Genomic DNA, 23,909 nt, shown 5'->3' with positions numbered 1-23,909 from the left:
GAGTTTTAAGCTTGATGTAAAGGTTTGAAAACAAAAATGTACCTTTCAAATAGTTATCCATAAAACCTGAAATATCATAACATGTTTGTAACAGATGTTGTTAAATTCTTTAATGTCAATGGAAGCTCATGGGATAGCAGATGTTTTCAAATTTTCTTGAATGTAAACATTTTTCAATTCAAAGATTTTAGTTAAAGTCTCAGTTTTGAAACTGTGCTACAGGATTATCTGTCTGAGACTTGCCAACCAGCAGAAATGGTCTCTAACTTACCTGTTCCCCTTAATACCATGTCAATTTTGACTAAATCATCCATTAATGTGCTAAATTTCAGGCAGTGCAGCTTGTTTTGTGTAGCAACTCGTGGTTTAGTCCTTGGAGTTGGCTATTATTCTGAAATGTTCTCTTACGTTGCACTCTAAGGCCAGTAGATCCTTCCTAAGATGTTAATTCCAGAACTGCCCACTTAGGGGATTGTGTAATTGACTCAGATGTCAGCGACAAAAAGGGAAAGGAAATGTAAATGGTGGTGATAAAGGCTGAGAATGGTGCAAGTAGCATCCATTTTGAGGGAATGCTGAGTGGCATGGAAATGGCTGGCGGCCATGCAGACGCTACAACAACGGATGGATGAACATCGCTCGACAATCACCAGGCAAGACTGTTCCCTTCCTGTTGGCGAACACTTCAGCGGTCACGGGCATTCGGTCTCTGATCTTTGGGTAAGCGTTCTCCAAGGCGGTCTTCACGGCACATGACAGCGCAGAGTCACTGAGCAGAGACTAATAACCAAATTCCACACACGTGAGGATGGCCTCAACTGAGATCTTGGGTTCATGTTGCACTATCTGTAACCCCTATGATTTGCAATGTCTCACTTACTGTCTTGTCTGAAGACAATACACATCTCTTTAACCTATGCTTAGTGCTATCTCCACTCACATTGTCTGCACCTTTAAGAATTGAATAGCAGGTTAGCTGTAAAGACTTGCATTCTAATCAGTATTCTGTAAACTGTGTGTGCCTTTATGGGCCCTTCTCTGATCAGAACTTTCCACACATCTAACGAAGGAACAACGTTTCCGAAAGTTTGTGGGTTTACTATCAAATAAACTGGTTGGACTTTAACCTGGTGTTGTGAGACTTCTTACCATTGAAAGATGCCAAAGGGATTTAACAAATGACCAGAGAATCATATGTTTCCTGAGAGATTATTCTCCTGTGTTTGCTGTGCTCCCTGGGCAGTCTCCTGAGTACATAACTGTATTTTTGGATGAGGTAATGCAAAGAACTGAGGACATATTAAAATAAATAAAGGAAGTTATTGTGCAGCAAGGTACAAGACCTGCGCAAAGATATTTTGGCCTTGGAGGGAGTGCAGAGGAGGTTTACTAGACTGATACCGGAGTTGAGGGGGTTGAGCTATGAGGAGAGGCTGAATAAACTAGGCTTGTACTCGTTAGAGTTTAGAAGAATGAGGGGAGATCTCATTGAGACGTATAAGATGATGAATGGGATGGATAGGATAGAGGTGGAGAGACTCTTCCCGCTCAAAAAAGACAGTAGGACTAGGGGGCACAGCCTCAAGATAAAGGGGGGGGCGGTTTAGAACGGAGTTGAGGAGGAACTTCTTCACTCAAAGGGTGGTGAATCTCTGGAATTCTCTGCCCGTTGAAGTGGTGGAGGCTGCCTCGCTAAATATTTTTAAGACGCGGGTTGATGGGTTTTTGATAAGAGAGGGGATTAAGGGTTATGGGGAGAGGGCGGGAATGTGGAACTGAGCCACGACAGATCAGCCATGATCTTATTGAATGGCGGGGCAGGCTCGAAGGGTTAGATGGCCTACTCCTGCTCCTATTTCTTATGTTCTTATAATTTCATACAAGGATACTTGAAGAACTGGCTTCTGTTCCTGGTCACATTGTTGGCACTACTTCGAGAGAATTAGTTGCAATCTAGTTAAAACTTGAGGGTCTAGAAGTAATAATAACTTCAAAAAAGGGGAGAGAAATTATTCAGTGATTCTGTTGTCAATGAACCTAAAATCTGCTGTTAATTTATGGGAAGACACTTGAAAGAGTAGATGATGAAATGTCTGGTAGCTTTTCATAAAGATGGACATTTTTTTAAAGTTTATTCATGTCACAAGTAGGCTTACATTAACACTGCAATGAAGTTACTACGCAAATTCCTTAGTTGCCACACTCCAGCGCTTGTTCAGGTACTGAGGGAGAATTTGGCATCGCTAATGCACCTAACCAGCATGACTTTTGGACTATGGGGAGGAAACTGGAGCACCCAGAGGAAACCTGTGCAGATGCAGGGAGAACATGCAGATTCTGCACAATGACCCAAGCTGGGAATTGAACCAAAGGTCCTTGGCGCATGAGGCAGCGATGCTAACTACCGTGAAATGTGGACATCCAAGTGGAATTGCTTGCCTCATAGAACCATTCACACCTGTCTGAGAGCAAAGTTAATCAGGTTTAATTTGCCAAAATACCGTACCTCAGTGCAGCATTCCCTCAGTATTACAACGTTGACAAATTATAATTATGCAGCCCCTTTAAAAGCATGTCCTAAGACACTACTCAGCAGCATTATGAAACAAATCTAGCACCAAGCCAAGTGTTGCAATTTTAAGGCAGCTATCCAAAAGCTTGGTTAGAGGGATAATCTTTAAGGAACATCTTGAAGGAACTAAGTTAGTTTTAGGGAGGGAATTCCTGCATTCTGGCCCCAGGCAGTTCAAGATACAGCACCAACACTGGAGCAATTAAAAATCTCAAATGCTTGGCAGCTTATTGACATCCTCAGCATTATAGTTTGCAGTCTTCAGCTAATTCAATTCACTTCGCATGATGTCAAGGAACAGCTGAAGGCACTGGATACTGCGAAGCCTATGGCACTAACAACATTCTGGCAACAGTATTGAAGACTTGTGCTCCAGAACTTGCTGCACCCCTAGCTAAACTCTTGCAGTGCAGTTAGAACACTGACATTTACCCAGAAATGTGGAAAATTTACCAGGTTTGTCTTGTCCACAAAAGGCAGGACAAATCCACCCCAGCCAATTACCCCCATCAGTCGACTCTCGATTATCAGTGATGGAAGGTGTTATCAACTGTGTCATGAAGCTGCTGTTACTCAGCAGTAACTTACACACTGGTGCTCAGTTTGGATTCTGCCAGGGCCGCTCAGCTCCTGATTTCATTATAGCCTTGGTTCAGATATGGTCAAAGAGCTGAACTCAAGGTGAAATGAGTATTTATGCCTTTGACATTAAGGCAACATTTGACCGAGTGTGGCATCCAAGAATCCTAACAAAAGAATGGGAATTTTTTGTATGGTGGCATCCCTATGGGTTGGTGTCATCACTATCTCAAAGGAAGGTGGTTGTAGTTATTGAAGGTCATGCATCTCAGTCCCAGAGTATCGCTGCAGGTGTTCGGACCTTCAGCCCAGTCATTTTCAACTGCTTCATCAATGATCTTCCTTCCAACAAAAAGTCAGATGTAGGAATGTTCAGTCATGATTGCAATGTTCAGCACCATTCCTGACTCCTCAGATACTGATGCAGTCCATGTCCAAATTAGGTAAGACCTTGACAATATTCAGGCTTGGGCTAAGAAGTGGCAAGTAACATCTACACTGCACCACTGGCAGTCAATGACCATCTCCAATGGGAGAGAATCTAGCCATTACCTCTTGACATTAAATAGAATTGCCATTGCTGAATCTGCCACAATCAACATACTGGGGGTCATCTTTGACTAGAAACTGAACCGAATCAGCTGTATAAATACTGCACCTATGAGAGCAGGTCAGAGGTGGGAATTCTGCTGCAAGTAACTCCCCAAAACTTGTCAAACATCTGCAAGGCACAAGTCAGGAGTGTGACAGGCATGGGATTACTCCCTGCAATTCCCCTGTAAGACATGATGTGGAGATGTTGGCATTGGAATTGGGTAGGCATGGTAATAAGTTTCACAACACTAGGTTAAAGTCCAACAGGTTTATTTGATAGCACAAGCTTTTGGAGCACTGTTCCTTCATCAGATGAGTGCCCCTCTAAGGCAAACCATCTTGGAACTATATTTTCATCCTTCACTGTTGGTGGATAGAAATTATGTAACTTTCTTCTTAATAGGACTGTGGTTGTACCTGAAGCACGTTGGCTGCAATGGGTTCTGGAAGGCAGCTCACCTCAATCTCCTTGAGGCCAGTTATTGATGAGCAAAAGCCTAGCCAGTGACATGCACCAATCTTGTGAATGAAAAATTAAAATTTTGCCAGAATTAGATGAAGGTGTTAGATTTGGATCTAGTGGCTGGAGGAGATTAGACATAGGGAGAGTAATACCATGGAGGGATTTGGAAACTATAAAAATTATTAATTTGCGGCTTTGCCTAAATGGGAGCCAATATGAATCAGCCATTTGTCTAGGAGACTTCATGCAAATGAGGACAGAGCTGCAGCGTTTCAGATGACCTCAAGTTTATGGAGAGTAGGATCTAGGTAGCCAGGCAGGAGTGCATGGAATAGTCAAGGCTGGAGACCAATATTAGACGTTCAAGTCTCAGAAGATGAATATTGAAATTGGCCGTGAAAAGCATCAGAAAATCAGTGTCTCTCTTCAGGAAAGAAAATGCATTTTTTCGCATGCTTTAATTCAATTCGCACAATGTAGGATTTACAGTTCACTCTCCAAATTAGCCTGACAAAACCTCAGTTGTAAAAACTATACATCTTAGGGCAATAATTACAGCTTTGCCAATATTGTCCACACTCTAAGAAGGAACCATAATCTTTTAGTAACAAAAATACATTTATTTGGAATCTATGCTGAGCATATAGTCGTCTCTTTCAAATACGTCTTGTCAGCTGTACCTTTCATAGTTGGTCCAATCAACCCGTTATTCTTATGCTGAGTTAGGCCTTTAATTGAAGGTGTTTACTTTAATTCCATTCCCTTGCCCTTTCATTTTCGTCCTTTACAAATATTTACCCAGTTTCTTTTAAATAATATGCTTTCTGTTCAATGTCTGCTTGTGGTGAAGCATTGTGAGGATCATATCAGTAAAAACAGAAGCTAAATAGATGCTGTGCTAATAAGCTCCAGTTTGAGGGTCTGGATTAAACAAATAAATAATGGCACCAAAGAAGCTCCAAAGTTATATGTGCCTCTGTTCTTGCAAACTATGATGCTCTCAATGACTTCTCTCTACTTCAAAGTAGTCACCTCCCAAATCTATGCCCTTCTTTCTCAGAAATCCATATTTGGATTTCTTCAAACCATCCAGAGCTTTCTTCAAAGTCTCAAATGAAATGACGTTTTATGTATTGAGAACGATAAACAATTCCTCAGTTAGTAGATGGAGAATATTTTAGCAAAAGAAGGTATAAAAATAAAAATTTAGAATATAATCAGGTGAGAAATTAGAATATGAGAATGAACTAACAAGAAACATTAAGACAGGGAGGAAGAATATGTGCAAAAATATGGGAAAAAAAAACTTAAAATAAACATTGGTTCCTTGGAGGCAGAGGCTGGGAATTAATAAGGGGAATCAAGAAAATGACAGGTTGAACTGTATTTTGCATCTGTCTTCACAGTAGATAAAACAAAATCCCAAGAATACCAGATAATCAACAAAGGTGGGAAGGACCTTTAAAATTATCACTGGAGGAAAAAGTACTTGGAAAACTAATGGGGCTGAAGACCATCAAGTCCCTTGGACCCGATGGCCTGCATCGTAGGCCACAGGAAGTGACTGCACAGATACTGGATGGAGTGGTTGTAATCTTCAAAATTCCCTAGATTCTGGGACAATCCCAGTTGTTGGAAAACTTTGCACGTAATACCCCTATTTAAGAAAGAAAGAAGACAAAGTAGATGATTATAGGGCAGAAGCCCAACATCTGACATAAGAAAAATGCCGGACGTTATTTAGTAAAAGGTAGATCTGGTCGTGGGATCGTTTATCTCAATTACTTGTGTTTTTTGCTGTTTGGTATGCAAGTAGTCCTGTGTTGTAACTTCACGAGGTTGACAACTCATTTTTGGGTTTACCTATGGCATGCCCTCCTGCACTCAAAGAAGAATACAGCACAGAAAACAGGCCTTTCGGCCCTCCAAGCCTGCGCCGCTCATTGGTCCAACTAGACCATTCCTTTGTATCCCTCCATTCCCAGTCCGTTCATGTGGCTATCCAGATACGTCTTAAATGATCCCAGCGTGTCCGCCTCCACCACCCTGCTTGGCAGTGCATTCCAGGCCCCCACCACCCTCTGTGTAAAATACGTCCCTCTGATATCTGAGTTAAACCTCACCCCCCTTCACCTTGAACCTGTGACCCCTCGTGATCATCACCTCCGACCTGGGAAAAGCTTCCCACTGTTCACCCTATCTATGCCCTTCAAAATTTTGTACACCCCTAATAGGTTTCCCGTCATTCTCCGTCTTTCCAGGGAGAATAGCCCCAGTTTACCCAATCTGTCCTCATAGCTAAGACCCTCCATACCAGGCAACATCCTGGTAAACCTTTTCTGTACTCTCTCTAAAGCCTCCGCTTCCTTCTGATACCCGGCAACCAGAACTGGACGCGGTACTCCAAATGTGGCCTAACCAGCGTTCTATACAGCTGTAACATCAGACACCAATTTTTATACTCTATGCCCTGTCCTATAAAGGCAAGCATACCATATGACTTCTTCACCACCTTCTCCACCTGTGATGCCACCTTCAAGGGTCTGTGGACTTACACACCCAGGTCCCTCTGTGTGTCTGTAGTCTTGATGGTTCTGCCATTTATTGTATAGCTCCCCCCTACATTAGTTCTACCAAAATGCATCACTTCGCATTTATCTGGATTAAATTCCATCCGCCATTTCTCCGCCCAATTTTCCAGCCTATCTATACCGTGCTGCATTCTCTGACAATGTTCATCGCTATCTGCAAGTCCAGCCATCTTTGTGTTGTCCACAAACTTAATGATCACACCAGTTACACCTTGTTCCAAATCGTTTATATATATCAGAAATAGCAGAGGTCCCAGTACAGATCCCTATGGAACACCACTAGTCACAGGCCTCCAGCTGGAAAAAGACCCCCAGTTTTCTGTGGCCAAGCCAGTTCTCCACCCATCTAGCCACCTCACCTTTTATCCCATGAGATTTAACCTTTTGCACCAACCTGCCATGAGGGACTTTGTCAAACGCTTTACTAAAATCCATATAGATGACATCCACGGCTCTACCCTCATCAACTGTTTTTGTCACCTCCTCAAAAAACTCCAATTTGTAAGGCATGACCTCCCTCTTACAAAACCAGCTGTCTGTCACTAATGAGATTATTCTGTTCTAAACGTGCATACATCCTATCTCTAAGAATCCTCTCCAACAATTTCCCTACCACGGATGTCAAGCTCACTGCCTATAATTACCGGGGTTATCCTTGCTACCTTTGTTAAATAACAGTACCACATTCGCTATCCTCCAATCCTCTGGGACCTCACCTGTGTCCAATGAAGAGACAAAGATTTCTGTCAGAGGCCCAGCAATTTCATCTCTTGTCTCCCTGAATAATCTAGGATACTCGTGGAACAAGGATTGATCTTCTTGCTTGGTGGTAATGGTGAAGTAGTGATATGCTGGACCATGGGGTTACAGATGGTGGTTGAGCACAACTCTTATGCTGCTGATGGCCCACAGTGCTTCATATATGCCCAGTTTTGAGCTGCTTGATCTGTTTGAAGTTTATCCTATTTAGCACAATGATAGTGCCACACAGCACAATGGAAAGTATCCTTAATGTGAAGATGGGACTTTGTCTCCACAGGGACTGTGCAGTGGTCACTCCTACCCATACTGTCATGGACAGATGCATCTGCGGCAGGCAGGAGGGTGAGGTCACGTATGTTTTGCCTCTTGTTGGAACATGTTGTCCACTTTGGTAAGAATAGAAAAGCAGAATATTATTTAAGTGAAACAGAATGCTGTAGAACATAGTAATCTGGGTGACCTTGTATGTGGATCACATTACAAAGTTAGCATGCAGCTACAGCAAGTCATTAGGAAGGCAAATTGAATAAAAATAGAAAATGCTGGATAAACTCAGCGGGTCTGGCAGCACATGTGGAGAGAGAAACAAAGTTAACACTTGAAGTCCATATGTATTCAAAATTAAAGAGGGGTAGAAATGGATTATGTAATTGGAGAACGGGGTAGCAAAAATGGAGCAGAATAGAAAATCAGGGACAGGTTACAGATGAGAGATTGACAAAGATGTCATGGACACAAGACCAAGGCAGTGTTAGTGGTAGCGCTTAAGACAAAAAGAGGTGCTGATAGTGGCGTAAATTTTTTTTTAAAGAAGCAGAATGTGTTAATAGGAGAACAAAGGTCAATGCTCAGTGAAAGCACTATTGAAGAACAAATGACAGATGGTCCTGATTGGGAGGGGTGCATAAAAGGTCAAAATGAAGGAGAAAGTTCACAATCTAAAGATGTTGAATGCATTGTTGGGTCCAGAAGACAGAAACCTGTTTAATTGGAAGATTAGGTGTTGGTCCATGGAGCTTCACTGGAGCATTGCAACAGGCCAAGGGTGAGCATGCAAACAAGATGGTGAGTTGAAAAGGCAAGCGATAGGAAGATTAGATTTGATTTGATTTATTATTGTCACAGGTATTAACATACAGTGAAAAGCATTGTTTCTTGTGCATTATACAGACAAATCATATAGTGAAGGAGAGAGTGCAGAATGTAGTGTTACAGTCATAGCTAGCATGTAGAAAAAGATCAACTTAATGTGAGGTAGGTCCATTTAACAGTCTGATGGCAGCAGAGAAGAAGCTGTTCTTTAGTCTGTTGGCACACGTCCTCAGACTTTTCTATCTTTTTCCCAAAAGAAAAAGGTGGGAGAGAGAATGTCCGGGCTGCATGGGGTCCTTGATTATGCTGGCTGCTTTTCTGAGGCAGCAGGAAGTGTAGTCAGTGTTGTTGGGGTGGGGGGATGGGTTGATGGTTTGTGTGATGGACTGGGCTTCATTCACGATCATTTGTAGTTTGCATCTCTGCCCAAGACCGCAACAACCAGAAAGAATACTTTCTATAGTGTGTTTTTAAAGGTTGGTGAGAGTTGTAGCGGACGTGCCAAACTGACGTGTGATTTAAAAAATCAAAGTAGAGGCATTGATAGGCTTTCTTAACTATAGTGTTGGCATGGGGGGACCAAGCCAGCTTGGTGATCTGGCATCTAGAAACTTGAAGCTCGCAATCATCCCCACTTCATCCCCATTGATGTGGACAGGAGCATGTCCACCACAGCACTTCCTGAAATCAATGATTATCTCCTTTAGTTTGTTGACATTGAGGGAGAAAATATTGTCATCACACCAGTTCACCACATTATCTCTTTCCTGTACTCCATCTTATCATTGAGATCTGACCCATTATGGTGGTATCATCAGCAAACTTGAAAATCGAGTTGGAGGGGAATTTGGCCACAGTCATACGTGTCTCAGGAATATCATAAGGGGCTGTGGATACAGACTTGTGGGCACTGGTGTTGAGAATGATTGATTGTGAAGGTGCTGTTGTTGCCTATCATCACTGATTGCTGTCTGGGTTAGGAAGTTCAGGAGCCAGTTGCAGAGGGAGGAGCCAAGCCCCAGGCCATGGAGTTTGGAGATGAGTTTCGTGGGAATAATAGTGTTAAAGGTTGAGATGTAGTCGATAAGTAGAAGTTTGACATAGGTGACTTTGTTATCCAGTGTTCTAGAGTTGAGTATAGGGCCAAGGAGATGGCGTCTGCTGTGGACCTGTTGTGGGCAAACTATAATGGATCCAAGCAATCTGGGAGATCGGAATTGATTTGTGCCGTGACTAACCTTTCGAAGCACTTCATAATGATGAATGTCAGAGCCACTGGATGATAGTCATTAAAGCACGCTGCTTGGCTTTTAAGAACATAAGAAATAGGAGCAGGAGTAGGCCATCTGGCCCCTCGAGCCTGCCCCGCCATTCAATAAGATCATGGCTGATCTGTCGTGGCTCAGTTCCACTTTCCCGCCCTCTCCCCATAACCCTTAATCCCCTCTCTTATCAAAAACCCATCAACCCGCTTCTTAAAAATATTTAGCGAGGCAGCCTCCACCACTTCAACAGGCAGAGAATTCCAGATATTCACCACCCTTTGAGTGAAGAAGTTCCTCCTCAACTCCGTTCTAAACTGCCCCCCCTTTATCTTGAGGCTGTGCCCCCTAGTCCTACTGTCTTTTTTGAGCGGGAAGAGTCTCTCCACCTCTATCCTATCCATCCCATTCATCATCTTATACGTCTCAATGAGATCTCCCCTCATTCTTCTAAACTCTAACGAGTACAAGCCTAGTTTATTCAGCCTCTCCTCATAGCTCAACCCCCTCAACTCCGGTATCAGCCTAGTAAACCTCCTCTGCACTCCCTCCAAGGCCAAAATATCCTTGCGCAGGTGCGGCGCCCAAAACTGCACACAGTACTCCAGCTGCGGCCTCACCAATGCCCTATACAGCTGCAGCAAGATCTCCCTACTTTTATATTCAATCCCGACCAGGATGATGGTCATCTTCTTGTAGCAGTTGGGGACCTCAGATTGTTGTAAAGAGAGGTTCAAGATGTCAGCAAATACCCCGCCAGCTGGTCTGTGCAGGATCTGAATACTCGTCCTGGTACCCTATCCAGGTCAGTCGCTTTCCGTGGATTGACCTTCGAGAAGGTTGCTGTGACATCTGCAATAGTGATCTCTGATACAGGTTCATCTGAGGTTTCTGAGCTCTTGCTGACCTTTAGCTCAAAACGGGCATAAAATGTGCTGAACTCATCAGGGAGTGCTGAGTTTGTGCTGATGATTTTTCATGCCTTTGTCCTGTACCTGTTATGTCTTGCAGACCTTCCCATAGTCAGCGGGGGCCTGTGTGGCTAGCCTGGGACTCTAGCTTGGTCTGGTACAGTCTTTTGGCATCTTTAATGGATCTCCTTAGATGATATCTGGCTTTCTTGTATAGGTCAGTGTTGCCTGACTTGAACGCCTCAGACATAGACTTGAGCAAGCAGTGGCTATCCCTGTTCGTCCAAATTTTCCAGCTGGGAAACATGCAGATTTGCTTCGGTACACAATCTTCTACACACTTAGTAATGAAGTTACTGTAGTGGCATACTGTTCAGAGTTTTTAAATACTGACCAGTCTACTGACTCTAAGCAGTCCTGTAAGACAGCATTCGATTCTCAGACCACCATTGCATGATTTTCTTTGACAGATTCTCCCGTTTCAGCTTTTTGCTTGTCAGCTGGGAGCCTTGTGCTCTGATTTGGGAGCTGTCAGCTGGGAGCCTTGTGCTCTGATTTGCCAAAGTGTGAGTGGGCAATAGAGCGGTAGGCATGTTTAATATTTGTGTAGCAGTGGTTTAGAATGCTTGGGCTTCTGGTGAAACAGGAGATGTGTTGGTTGTATCTTGGTAGGATGCTCTTGAGCTTGGCCTGATTGAAGTCATGCTTGTGGACTGAGCAAAGGTGTTCCACAACGTAGTCTCCCCAATATAGAGGAGACTGCGTTGGAATCAGCATATTCTGTAGACCAAATTGAAGGAGATGCAGATGAAATGCTGCTTCACCTGAAACATATGTTGGGGTCTTGGACAGTGAAGAAGGTGGAGGTAAAGGGACAGATGTTGCATCTTCTATGTTTGCATGGAAAGTTGCTGTGGGAAATGGATGACAGGTTGGGGCAATGGAGGAGTGGTCCCTACAGAATACTGATGGGGATTAGGGGAAGATGTGTTTAGTGGTGGCATCATGCTGGAGTTCATGAAAAAAGCAGAGGATGATCCTTTGCATGTGGAGGCTGATAGGGTAGAAAGTGAGAACAATAGGGACCCTATCATGATTCTGGGATGGAGTGGGAAAAGGACTGAGGGGCAGAGGTGCAGGCGATAGGTCGGACATGGTTGAGTGCCCTGTTAATCATTGCAACAGGGAGATCTTAGTTTGAGGAAAAAGCAGATGTGTCAGCAGTGCTGTTTTCAAAGGTGGCATCATCAAAATAAATGAGACGGAGGTGGAGAAATTGGGAGGATGGATTAGGGTCCTTGCAGGAAGCAGAGTGTGAAGAGGTAGCTGTGGCAGTCAGTGAGTTGTAATAAATATTGGAGGTCAGAAATAAAAGTCAAAGAAGGGAAGGAAAGCGTGGGGGATTAACCTTGAGAATCTGAAAGAAGGGTGGAAATTGGAAGCAAAATCGCTAAGTTTTTCCAGGTCCAAATGATAGCATGAAGCAGCACCTATATAGTCATTGATGTAACAGTAAGAGAGTTGTGGAAGAGGGCCTGAGTCGGACTGGAACAAGGGATGTTTCATTTACCCTACAAAAAGAGAGGCATAACTGGGGCCCGTACAGGTACCCGTAGCCACGTGCTTTATTTGCAGGAAGTGAGATAAGTTAAAGGGGAAATTCTTGTGTACAAGAAAATGTTCAGCGAGGCAGAGGAAAATAATGGTGGACAGGGATTGTTTGAGCCTCTGTTTAAGCAAGAAACAGAGAGTACTCACACCACCTTGGTGGAGTATGGAGGGGTATCCAGAATAAAGGAATCACAAATCGGTTGGGAAGGGACTGTGCATAGGAGAGAGAATGGTGTTGAGATAAGAAGAAATTAGTTCAGTGGGGTAGAAACAGGCTTCTACAATCAGACTGCCAAGGCAGTCCTGTTTTTGGATTTTGCGAAGGAAGCAGTAGCAGGTTGGTCAGTGCTATAACCTCTTTCCTTGCTGCCCACACAAAAGATGAAGCGCTCAGAGACGTCAAGTCTGGAGAGAGCCAAGGTCTTGAGGATTTTGCTCCTCTCTTTGGTGAACCTGTTGCAATCATCATCTTCTCTCCTGCCTCTAAGTGATAATACTGGGAGCGATAAAGCCAGACTTCTTCTTCCTCATGGTTTCCTCTCTGCAATATCAGTGAGAAACAGACGTGAGTCATCATGAGTCTCAAAGTCCTCTTTTTGTCAATAACTCATCGGTGAATATGGATTCAAGGATTTTGTTTCTTAATTGAAAAGTACTTGCCCTGAAATGATGGTGAATGCAGGGTGCCTAGCAAGGTCTCCTCCACCCTCAACTGCTAAGCCTAACATGACTGACTGCCGTGACATTGCTCTGGTGAGGCACAGGATGTACTGCACTTATCCCAGGCACTGAGACCCTTATTCACTGTACTCTAATACTATGTTCTTTGGAATAAACATGAGGGTAAATGTTTAGCCACGATATTAGGTTATTTGAAGGGGATCTGTGAACTGTCTGGCTCCAATTTTCTAATGAGCTTTTGAAGCTAGTCCTGCTGCCTAATTGCTCTGGAGTTTGGAGTTATGAATTGCCATACCGTGAACAAGAGTTTAAACAAAGGGATTGATCAGTGCCCCTTTGCAAGATTAGTGCCGTGTGAAAGGGCATCATTGCTTCACTTTCTGATTACCTTCAATGTCATTGAAAGGCTCCTAACATGTTTCGGTTTTGCCTTTCTCATTTGGGAATGCAGAGTTCAGTTGGGTGTCTCTTTAATCTCACCTCCCAGTGTATGCACCTATCCTACAGTCTGTCTGCAGAGCCCTCACCAGCAGTGCTTTTCCCCATTTTAAGTTTGTATTATGCCATTGTTGCAGACTGGAAGATGGTGCTGCAGAATTCTCACTGACAGCCCAACTTGGACTCCCCCTGTGTGAGTATGGAAACCCCTCGTTGTCCTAGAGGAGCTAATGTTCAGGTTTCCCTCCCTGAGATCTTTCAAGCTTCTCCCTGTATTCCTTGATCCCATTGTGTTTGCGGTGCACATCAGTTTGGTAGCACTTGAACATTTTGAAGTTGACGTACCTATGTGCTGTCTGGTTCTCACCTTTCCTCATCTTGGTCACTTACACAGTTAAATATAAATTCCTTCACCCCTTCCCCCACACGTACCTTTGGATACCCCTACAATTCCTTTCCAAATCTGAAGGCTACAGATGCCTTCCCTGTGAGTGTGCCAGCTGTGACCATTATTATTTCAAAAATCCCTCCTGCCCAAGGCCTGTTTCCTTGAAGGGATGGGCAATGTGCAGGTTGCTTGGTACAGGTCACCTGTGTACCATTGTGAAATACAACATTCTAATTGCATGCCAGTGTGTCCAGTTGTTCCAGTGTGGGGTAATGTTCCAGGAAACATTAACTAAGGATGCATTAATTTGAGTCAAATTGATGAGAAATAAACTTTGTACAAGTTCACACCTAAAACATGACCAGGGAAAGTGGTTGCAATGTTTGATAGGTGGATAATATTTTTACTGAAGATGTATATAGTTTCTAATTCATGTTGTTTTTGCATGATTCTTAATTACAGTGCGATTTTCAGGTTTTTTGGAGAAGGTCTCAATCTTTTTCACATCATTAAGGTTTCACTTCATGGTGGTTTGTACAAAGAATTAGATATTTGGCTTTCTGAATCACCTTGTACATTTTAGCTTAATGACCGTAGGTAAAGTTACAACTCTGTTGAAGAAGCCTTTTGTACAAAGCCTTCTTCATGTACTTCAAATATTGCTTCCCGCAATCAAGTAGAAACACTTTCAAAAGGCAGGAAATAAGTAGGACTCCCAACTCATGGCTTTTATCTAATTTAGTAGAAGGAAAGGCCACCACTGAAAATAGACCAACTCATGAGGACCATTTTGTTCTTTGTTTTTAAAACTAATTTTCTGCAAGGCCAGTGTTTAGTTCCTATGCTTAATTGTTTGATACTGCTGAGTAGATTGTTGGATCTTTTCAGAGAGGAGTTGAGTTGAGCTGTTGTGGGGTTGGAGTTGCATATTGACTGGATAGCAGGTTTCCTTCCCTAAAAGACTTTCATAGAATCTCTACAGTAAAGAAGGAGGCCATTTGGCCCGTCAAGTCAAACAGGAGGCCCTATTCCCGTAATGTTCATTTACCCTGCTAATCCCTGACACTAGGGTCAATTTAGCACAGTCAATCAACCTAACCTGCACACCTTTGGACTGTGGAAGGAAACTGAAGCATCCGCATGAAGCCCAAGCATACAAGGGGAGAATGAACAAACTCCACGCACAGTGGCCGAGGCTGGAATTGAACCTGAATCCCTTGCACTGAGGCAGCAATGCTAACCACCATGCCACCCATTTTTATTGCAATTATTATTCTGCAAGGTCGAGTTTTGCAGCATTCTCTTCATACTAGCTTTTTATTTCCAAAATTTTAATCTGAATTTGAAATATTCATGTTTATGTTCTCTGGGTTTTTGGTCCTAACCTTTTGTTCAAAAGAAAGCCAAATGGACTTGCATCATATAGCATTTTCCTTGACCTCAAGACATCTCCAAAGTGCTTTATACTCAGTGAAATAGTTTTGACCTGCTATCGTGCAAGAAATATAATTGCCAGATTGCACACAGCAAGGTCTCATGATCAGCAACAATACAACTTGATTTCCTAATGTTCGCTAAGTAATAAGTACTAGAAATGAAATCGGGAGAAATCCATTGCTTTTTTTCTTACAATCGTACCATGGAACCTTTTGCTAAGAGGGCCTTCATTTAGAAAGATAGCACCTCCAGCGGGGCAAAACTGCTTTGGTACTGCAATGAAATGTCAACCTGGATTATTTGCTGCAGTGCCTGGAGTGTGGCTTGTTCTCTGATTCAGAGGTGTGTAAGTGCTGCTTCCTGAGCCACAACTGATATTATCTGACCGTAGCCAAAAATCATTAATGAATGATGATATTGCCAGGGAGGTGTGAGGAAAGCTCTTGACTCTTCCACAAGCATGACTTCACATTCCACCATCCACCTGGTTCATGGTGGTGGAGAGTTGTGTATGGAGAGAGTGATTCCTATGATAATGTCGATTTGTGAGTATCCACTGTTAATAGAACCACAGAAGCCCAGCATTGCAGAAGGAGGCCACCTGGCCCATCGGGTTTGCACTGCCTCTGTGAAAAAACCGTCTTACCCAGACGACCCCTCCCATAATCCCGTACATGTACCATGGGTAATCTACTTAACTTTCACATCTTTGGACTGTGGGAGGAAGCTGGAGCAGCCAAGCAAACATGTGGAGAACATGAAAATTCCACACAGACACTTAACCAAGGCTGGAATCAAACCCGGGTCCCTGGTATTGAGAGGCAGCAGTGCTAACCACTATCTAGCATTATAATCATTCACCTAATCTTAGACTGCAATAAACCAGTTTGCCCAAAACCATAGTATCCACATCATAAAGTATGACCAATATACAGATCGTGGAAAGGATATTTTCAGGCGGTGAATGATATCTGAGGTAATGAGGATGTAGTTCCATTTACCATTTTCAAAATCGTACCACTTTCAACTAACATAGAACATAGAACATTACAGCGCAGAACAGGCCCTTCGGCCCACGATGTTGCGCCGACCAGTTAAAAAACAATGACCCACTAATCTAAACCAATCCCTTTTCGTCCATAAACCTATCCACGGATCTCTTAAACGCCCCCAAACTAGGCACATTTACAACTGCAGCAGGCAGGTCATTCCAATCCCTCACCACCCTCTGGGTAAAGAACCTACCCCTGACATCCGTCCTATAACTACCCCCGCTTAATTTAAAGCCATGTCCCCTCGTGCTAGCTTTCTCCATCCGAGGAAAAAGGCTATCACTATCCACCCTATCTAAACCTCTAATCATCTTATATGTTTCAATAAGATCCCCTCTTAGCCGCCTTCTTTCTAGCGAAAACAACCCCAAATCCCTCAGTCTCTCCTCATAGGACTTCCCCTCCATACCAGGCAACATCCTGGTAAACCTCCTCTGCACCCTCTCCAAAGCCTCCACATCCTTCCTGTAATGTGGGGACCAGAACTGCACACAGTACTCCAAGTGCGGCCGCACCAGAGTTGTGTACAGTTGCAACATGACGCTGCGACTCCTAAATTCAATCCCCCTACCAATAAACGCCAAGACACCGTATGCCTTCTTAACAACCTTATCTACTTGATTCCCAACTTTCAGGGATCTATGTACACATACACCTAGATCCCTAATTTTCCTAAAAAAAAATTTGAGCTTTCTTTTCCTAAAGCATGTACCAAATTATGCTCCCAAATTTAGAATATTTAAACTTACTCTGCTTTACCAGTTATCATACAGTCAGAGCAGAAGTTGTGTATCCTGAAATTCACTCTTTGTTTCCATGACAGTTACTAGTCTCTTTCTCTTTCACCTAGCAGCCTGCTTCTCGAAATGCAGTTGCAGGGTTGTCAGCAGCAACACTGGCTTCACTTGGGGGATCATCTTCTCGACGTGGGAGCGGGGATACGAGTAGCATACTGGATCCAGATGTTTCACTCAGCGAATTGCGGGTAAGGTTTATTAAACTGCGGCATAGAGCTGGTGAAGTGTTGTAAATTGTAATGTTTCTATCTGTTGACCAAATTCTTATCGCATTATGTTCACAAAAAATATAAAATTATTTCAGTTTAATGTTTTTTTTTGTTCCCTTCCCCCTCCCATTTATCCAATGGTTCATTCCATGTGTCCAACAGGATATCTATGAGCTTAAGGACCAGATACAAGATGTAGAGGGGAGATACATGCAGGGATTAAAAGAACTTAAGGTATCAGGGCCATGTCCCCCAGCATGTTTTATCTGTTTCCTGTTACACTGGGAATTTAAGCTGCACTTCATTAACATATTAGAGCAGAGCCCTTTATAGCATTGACTAACTTTTGTTTTCGCTCATTGATAGATATTTTGGATTCTTATTGTAGCATGTGCTGTTATCTGAATGTAACCCTTACAGCAACATTCTGTGTGGTGTTTGATAACTTCTTTATCTCAAAGCAATTAGCCACAGAACTGTATTTGAACAAAATAATTGTGGTCCACAAAGGTGAAAGACAATTCCACTTGTTTAAACCTGAGTGATTAGCTGATTTGGCTTGAATAACAGTAGGTTGCATTTTATGTAACTTATTGTACATTTGGAATGTGAGTATAGAACAGCAATAAGAAAGCTCTGCATTTTCAGTCTTCGAAACATTTGCGAATCTGATTAGAAACTGTCAGAAATGGGTCAAAATTTGTAAATGTGGGATAGGTAAAGTCAAAATTTCAGTGGCAGTCGGAGTCTGAAATGATTTTGCATAGTTCTTTCAAATGCTTACCTTCGTAAATAATTTTTTATGCGTTCCATTAAGTACAAAGATATGGTTTTTCTAAAGGCCCAAAGTATTGTTCTGCTACTTGTTCGCAAGGCGAGAAGAGAGAGTACATATTTCTAGAAAGCCAGAAGATGCTTTTACAGTTCCCGTAATTGTTTTGGTAAAATAATTGGAGAAAGGATTTTAATCAGGAAATATTAAAATCTCAGAAGAGGTCAAATTTAGGGAATAACTAACTAAAGGATAAAATAAAAGAATTTATTTTAGTTTCAAAGCTGGAAGAGTGGAGCCTGTGGATATTTGCAAAGGGACAGTTAAGATGATGCTTCATTGTTTCCAAATAGGCAAATAAGCAAATAAGCTTCCTACCCTTTAAATTTGGAAGAATTTCATATCCAGTACCTGTAAAAATGCATTGCTTTTCGTCGTGGAAATGTAAGGGACTATGTTCATTTCAACAATCTTTGACATAATTGCTCTTTATTGTGTAATTGTGCTGTAAACAAACATAATCTAAGTATAGTTTGTGCTTCTGCATGGCGAGAGTACTAGCAATAGTTTTTTGTAACAATGCCTCACATTTCCTTTGCCTGCCTATATTTAAGTCAAGGTTTCTGGTATTAAGGTTGCTCATCAGAATAGCCAAAGCTATCATTATTAATAATCTCGTCACTTGATTTTTCAAACCTGGACTTTGCTTTCTGCCAGCCTTTATTTGTCACTGCTAGAATAGAAGGAAATTCTATACTGCACTTGGAAAGGCAATGAATTTGGGCAACTCAAAAATAATTTCTAGTGTGGAAAACCTAAGACTCACCTACATGCAGGTGAAGAAATCAAAAGTTGAACAAAACCCCCAAGAAACTGCTAAAGTGTAATCTCTACCAGGAAGGAAAGAGTTGTTTCATTTAGCTGGTTAGGCTTGTTTTCAACATCTAATTTTTATGGAGCTAAATGTTGACTTGCTTCTCCAAACAGGAAGGCATTTATGTCCAACATACTCACAGGAATTCATCTAAATGTTAGAGACTTCTTTCTTTTTTCTAAAATTGAGCATTGATTCACTTTTGCATAACTTTCACAGATTGTTTACTGAAAATCTAGGAAAAGCTTAACATCCCTTTAACATTTGGTTCTGTGAAATCCATATGAATTGTATTTATAGACGGATGGTTTTAATATTCACGTGTGGCAACCAGCATTGTTAAAAACAAATCCAAAACTCAGATCTACTTTCTAAAGTTTAATTTGAAGGCTTTCCATGAGCCCAAATCATGCCTTGTTTTCGACGAGCTTGTTCTTGTGTTCTGTAACCAAAACCTGCAGGAGATTTAGATAACCTGACTCCTAGACTTTGGAATGCACTTGGTAAAATTTTTGCATGAGTTGTCAGCTGTTTCTTTGCCTTGTCTTATCCTTAAATGCTTTTAATACAAAACAGAATAAATTTGCTTTTAGTACAAACTTTCCCCTCTAGTTCCTCTTACATTTATGAGTGAACAACTGTGGAGATTAAATGATATTTGTTTATTGCAATGATAAATTGGCGACCTGTAATCATGTTGACTTTCTTTCCTCTCATTCTCCATGTTACTATCAAATCAGATTTCTAATACATTGCTGCATGCATATTCTTATGATTATATTTGTTTTCAACGTCATTGATTCTGTCACCAGAATATCAGTTGTTTTCAAATTGCAGGATTCATTATCAGAAGTAGAAGAAAAATATAAAAAAGCAATGGTCTCCAATGCACAACTAGACAATGAAAAATCTAACCTCATCTACCAAGTGGATACACTAAAAGATGTCATTGAAGAAATGGAGGAGCAGATGGCTGAACTATACAGAGAGAATGAGGAAAAATCAAAGGTAATCACTTCTGAGCAACCACAGCAGTGCCTGAGAGTTACTGTTTTGCCCTTAAGATGTGTTTTCTTAATATGTTGTTCAAAAGGTCCCTTTCGGGTAACAGTTGTAATTTTGTAGATTTGTTTTTAAGTTGAAACAACTTGACTTTTTTTTGCAGCAAGAGCTGCAATCACCTTCATTCAGGTAGACGTGAAATGGATTGATTGTATGTAAAATTCTGACAGTTTTAAAACTATTTTTGGCAAGATACTTTATGTGAAGTATTAAATCTCTGATATTACCCCAAAGATATTCCATGTAAAAAGTGACCGCTAGCATACTTAAACTCAAATAGAAATAAACCTACTAAGCACTAAATCTGGCTGAAGGGTGGTACCTGAGGAACAGGGTTGATTTACATTTGGTATGTCCATGATGAAGAAATTGAAATACTTTGTTAATCTAATTCAGAATGAAGAAAGAATAAAAATGGAGCTTTTTTTTGAAACATACTGAAAGGTGGGATGAGAAACAAAGAGTTTCCAAACATAACATAAGAAATAGGAGCAGGAGTAGGCCATCCAGCCCTTCGAGCCTGCCCCGCCATTCAATAAGATCATGGCTGATCTGTCGTGGCTCAGTTCCACATTCCCGCCCTCTCCCCATAACCCTTAATCCCCTCGCTTATCAAAAACCCATCAACCTGCGTCTTAAAAATATTTAGCGAGGCAGCCTCCACCACCTCAACGGGCAGAGAATTCCAGAGATTCACCACCCTTTGAGTGAAGAAGTTCCTCCTCAACTCCGTTCTAAACCACCCCCCCTTTATCTTGAGGCTGTGACCCCTAGTCCTACTGTCTTTTCTGAGCGGGAAGAGCCTCTCCACCTCTACCCTATCCATCCCATTCATCATCTTATACGTCTCAATGAGATCTCCCCTCATTCTTCTAAACTCTAACGAGTACAAGCCTAGTTTATTCAGCCTCTCCTCATAGCTCAGCCCCCTCAACTCCGGTATCAGCCTAGTAAACCTCCTCTGCACTCCCTCCAAGGCCAAAATATCCTTGCGTAAGTGCGGCGACCAAAACTGCACACAGTACTCCAGCTGCGGCCTCACCAATGCCCTTTACAGCTGCAGCAAGACCTCCCTACTTTTATATTCAATCCCCCTCGCTATGAAGGCCAGCATCCCATTAGCCTTCCTGACCACCTGCTGCACCTGCAGGCTAGGTTTTTGCGACTCATGCACAAGGACCCCGAGGTCCCTCTGCACCGTCGCCTGCTGCAGTTTTTCTCCACGTAAGTAATAGTCCTTCCTACCATTATTCCTACCAAAGTGTACCACCTCGCACTTGCCAACATTAAATTCCATTTGCCATTTCCTGGCCCATTCGCCCAGCCTATCTAGATCCTTCTGCAGACTCTCCACACCCTCCGCGCAATTTGCCGTTATTGATTTTTGACATTCAGTCTCTATCAGTGTGTTAGTGAATACAGCACTCATTTTCTGCGCACCATGGTCCTATGAGCAGCATATGCGATGACCATTTGATCTATTTATGATACTGACACTTCTTTAGTTAATGCCATGGAAAATTCTGTGCCCACTGGAAGCCCAAGAACAGACAAATAGGAATCATCAGTAGTTAATAAATATGGTGACTATTTGAGGCACTTGTGGGGCATCACAGGTCATATGCTGCATTTAGAGTACTTGCCATATTCCCGATTCTTCTGTGCCATTCAAACTCTTCCCTAACTAGGTCAATAATCTGCCTTCAGTTCTACATAGTTCAACTTTAACAACCAGTTTCTTATAATGGGGAATATTTTCTGGCCAAACCGTCAGTCATATTTAACGTAGGAAGGAGTGTGTAGTGCTGACATTGACATATGAACATTTGACTTATGAGCAGGAGGAGGCTATCGGCCTTTCAAGCCTGTTCTGCCATTAAATAAGATCATGGCTGATCTGATTGTGGCCTCAACTCCATATTCCTGCCTGTTTCCAAAATCCAATGACTCCCCTGTTCATCAAGAATCTATCTATGTCTGCCTTCAAAAATATTCACTTTCTGGGGAAGATAGTTCCAAAGACACTTGGACCTTGAAAAAAAACTAATTTCCATTGTAAGTGGGAGATCCATAACTCTAGTCTCCCACAAAGGCAAATATCCTTTCAGCATCCACCTTATCCAGGTCACCCCTCGTTCTTCTAAACTACAGTAGATATAGGCTCAACCTGTCCAATCTTTCCCTGTAAGATAACATCCCCATCCAAACTAGTTGTTGGGTAAACCCCCTCTAAACTGCTTCCAATGCATTTATTTCTTTAATGGTGAATGAATTTCATTCCCGTTCTCGTCATTCCTCACTTGGCACAAATGCTCGTAAAATGGTGAGGGAATCTGGTCGAGGAGAGCACAGCTGAGCCACGTGCAGGAACATAAGAAATTGGAACATGACTATATGGCCTCACAACCAAGTGCACAAATTAGTAAGAATCAAGATTTGATTTCTAGTGTTGAGTTGGTTGAGGTCAGCCAGTTGGTGAAGGGGCTGCTGCAGTCGGCCTCGCCAGATTAACTATCATCCAGCGTTCACTGATGCATTCAAGCCAGTGTGTACGTGGGATGAAATCTGGATTGGATTCAGATGCAACACTGTGCTTAGACAGAAGAAAAACATCATCATTATGTGCTGCTCAATCTCCACCACTCAGGCAAGGCTTCAATATGTTTAGTAAAGGAAGAAAGTTGGCTGGTAAAGAACGCAACAACATTGTTACTTAATTAGGACTGCCAGTCTCAGTCAGTGATAAGAGGTGAGTTTGTGTCCGCACGTGCTGCGTTTAAATCAAGTCCCAGAGTTGAAAGAATTGCAGACGAGCCCACAGTGCTACTTGTCATACCATGATCTAATCAGTGATATAGCAGAAAAAAAATGTGATGGTGCCTTCAAAGGAATCATGGATGAACTGCTGTAACAAATTGTAAATTAGTTTTGAAAAAATTACTATTTGGTATCTTTCAGGAACTGGAACGTCAAAAACATATGTGTAGTGTGTCACAACATAAAGTAGAAGAACTAAAAGAGGGTATTCTGCAAAGAGACAAACTAATAGAGGTAGGTGGAGGGTGAAGGAGGCCTGTGTTCACATCAAAGATTCTTGTCTTGTTATTGTCAAGTTGGAGATTGCTGTTAAAAATTTATTGGTAACTGCCTTGAGGATTTGAATCTATGTAACCAACGAGTTGAATGTTTTGGGGTGCTATGTATTTCAAAAGCTAAGATTTCAACCTATATCTTTGGAGTTTTATCATCATATGATCAAATAGTTTTGCAATAGTTTAGTAAAAAATTGGATTAATATGGATGATAGTAAGATCTCAATAGTATGTTCACTACATAATGTCAGCAAATGAACTGGGTTTTTCATGTGAGCAGAAACAAATAAATGGATTTCAGCGTGTTTATTTTGTGTTCATACGCAATTATAGTAATCCCTATTTGTAGAATGGTCTGAATTTTCTTTTAGTATTTTAGCTGCTGTCACCTTTAACAATTGAGAAAAATAAAAATTTCATTCAGGCACACCTGAAAGTTTGTTTATGTATCTTCTTAGGATATGACGAATCTGCTGCAGCTATTCTCTGTGGCACAACTGTTAGCACTGTTGCCTCACAGCACCAGGGACCCGGGTTTGATTCCTGGCTTGGTGACTGTGTGGAGTTGGCATGTTCTTCCTCTGTGTGGGTTTCCTTTGGGTGCTGCAGTTTCCCCCCACAGTCCAAAAACTGGTTCGATGCTTTGACCATGTTAAATTCTCCCTACATG

General features: G+C 42.1%; 1 protein-coding gene across 9 annotated transcripts in view; it reads left to right on the top strand.

Annotated features, from left to right (window-relative positions):
• The window catches only part of lrrfip2 (leucine rich repeat (in FLII) interacting protein 2), a 184,630-nt gene that overhangs the window by 137,937 nt on the left and 22,784 nt on the right, over positions 1 to 23,909 (top strand). For 6 of the 9 annotated variants that reach the window (XM_080193710.1, XM_080193707.1, XM_080193706.1 and 3 more), the window contains 4 exons: positions 17,287 to 17,418; positions 17,602 to 17,673; positions 19,923 to 20,093; positions 23,106 to 23,198. In XM_080193710.1, the coding sequence (XP_080049836.1) occupies positions 17,287 to 17,418; positions 17,602 to 17,673; positions 19,923 to 20,093; positions 23,106 to 23,198 (468 nt within the window). The remainder of the gene's footprint in view (positions 1 to 17,286; positions 17,419 to 17,601; positions 17,674 to 19,922; positions 20,094 to 23,105; positions 23,199 to 23,909) is intronic. The other 3 variants (XM_080193711.1, XM_080193708.1, XM_080193704.1) reach the window with 1 other exon arrangement.

The sequence above is a fragment of the Carcharhinus amblyrhynchos genome, chromosome 8 (genome assembly GCF_965287045.1).
Source record: "Carcharhinus amblyrhynchos chromosome 8, sCarAmb.v2.hapA, whole genome shotgun sequence".
NCBI lineage: Eukaryota > Metazoa > Chordata > Chondrichthyes > Carcharhiniformes > Carcharhinidae > Carcharhinus > Carcharhinus amblyrhynchos.
The sequence above is the reverse complement of the archived record's forward strand: the minus strand, read 5'-3'. Positions and strand labels throughout refer to the sequence as shown.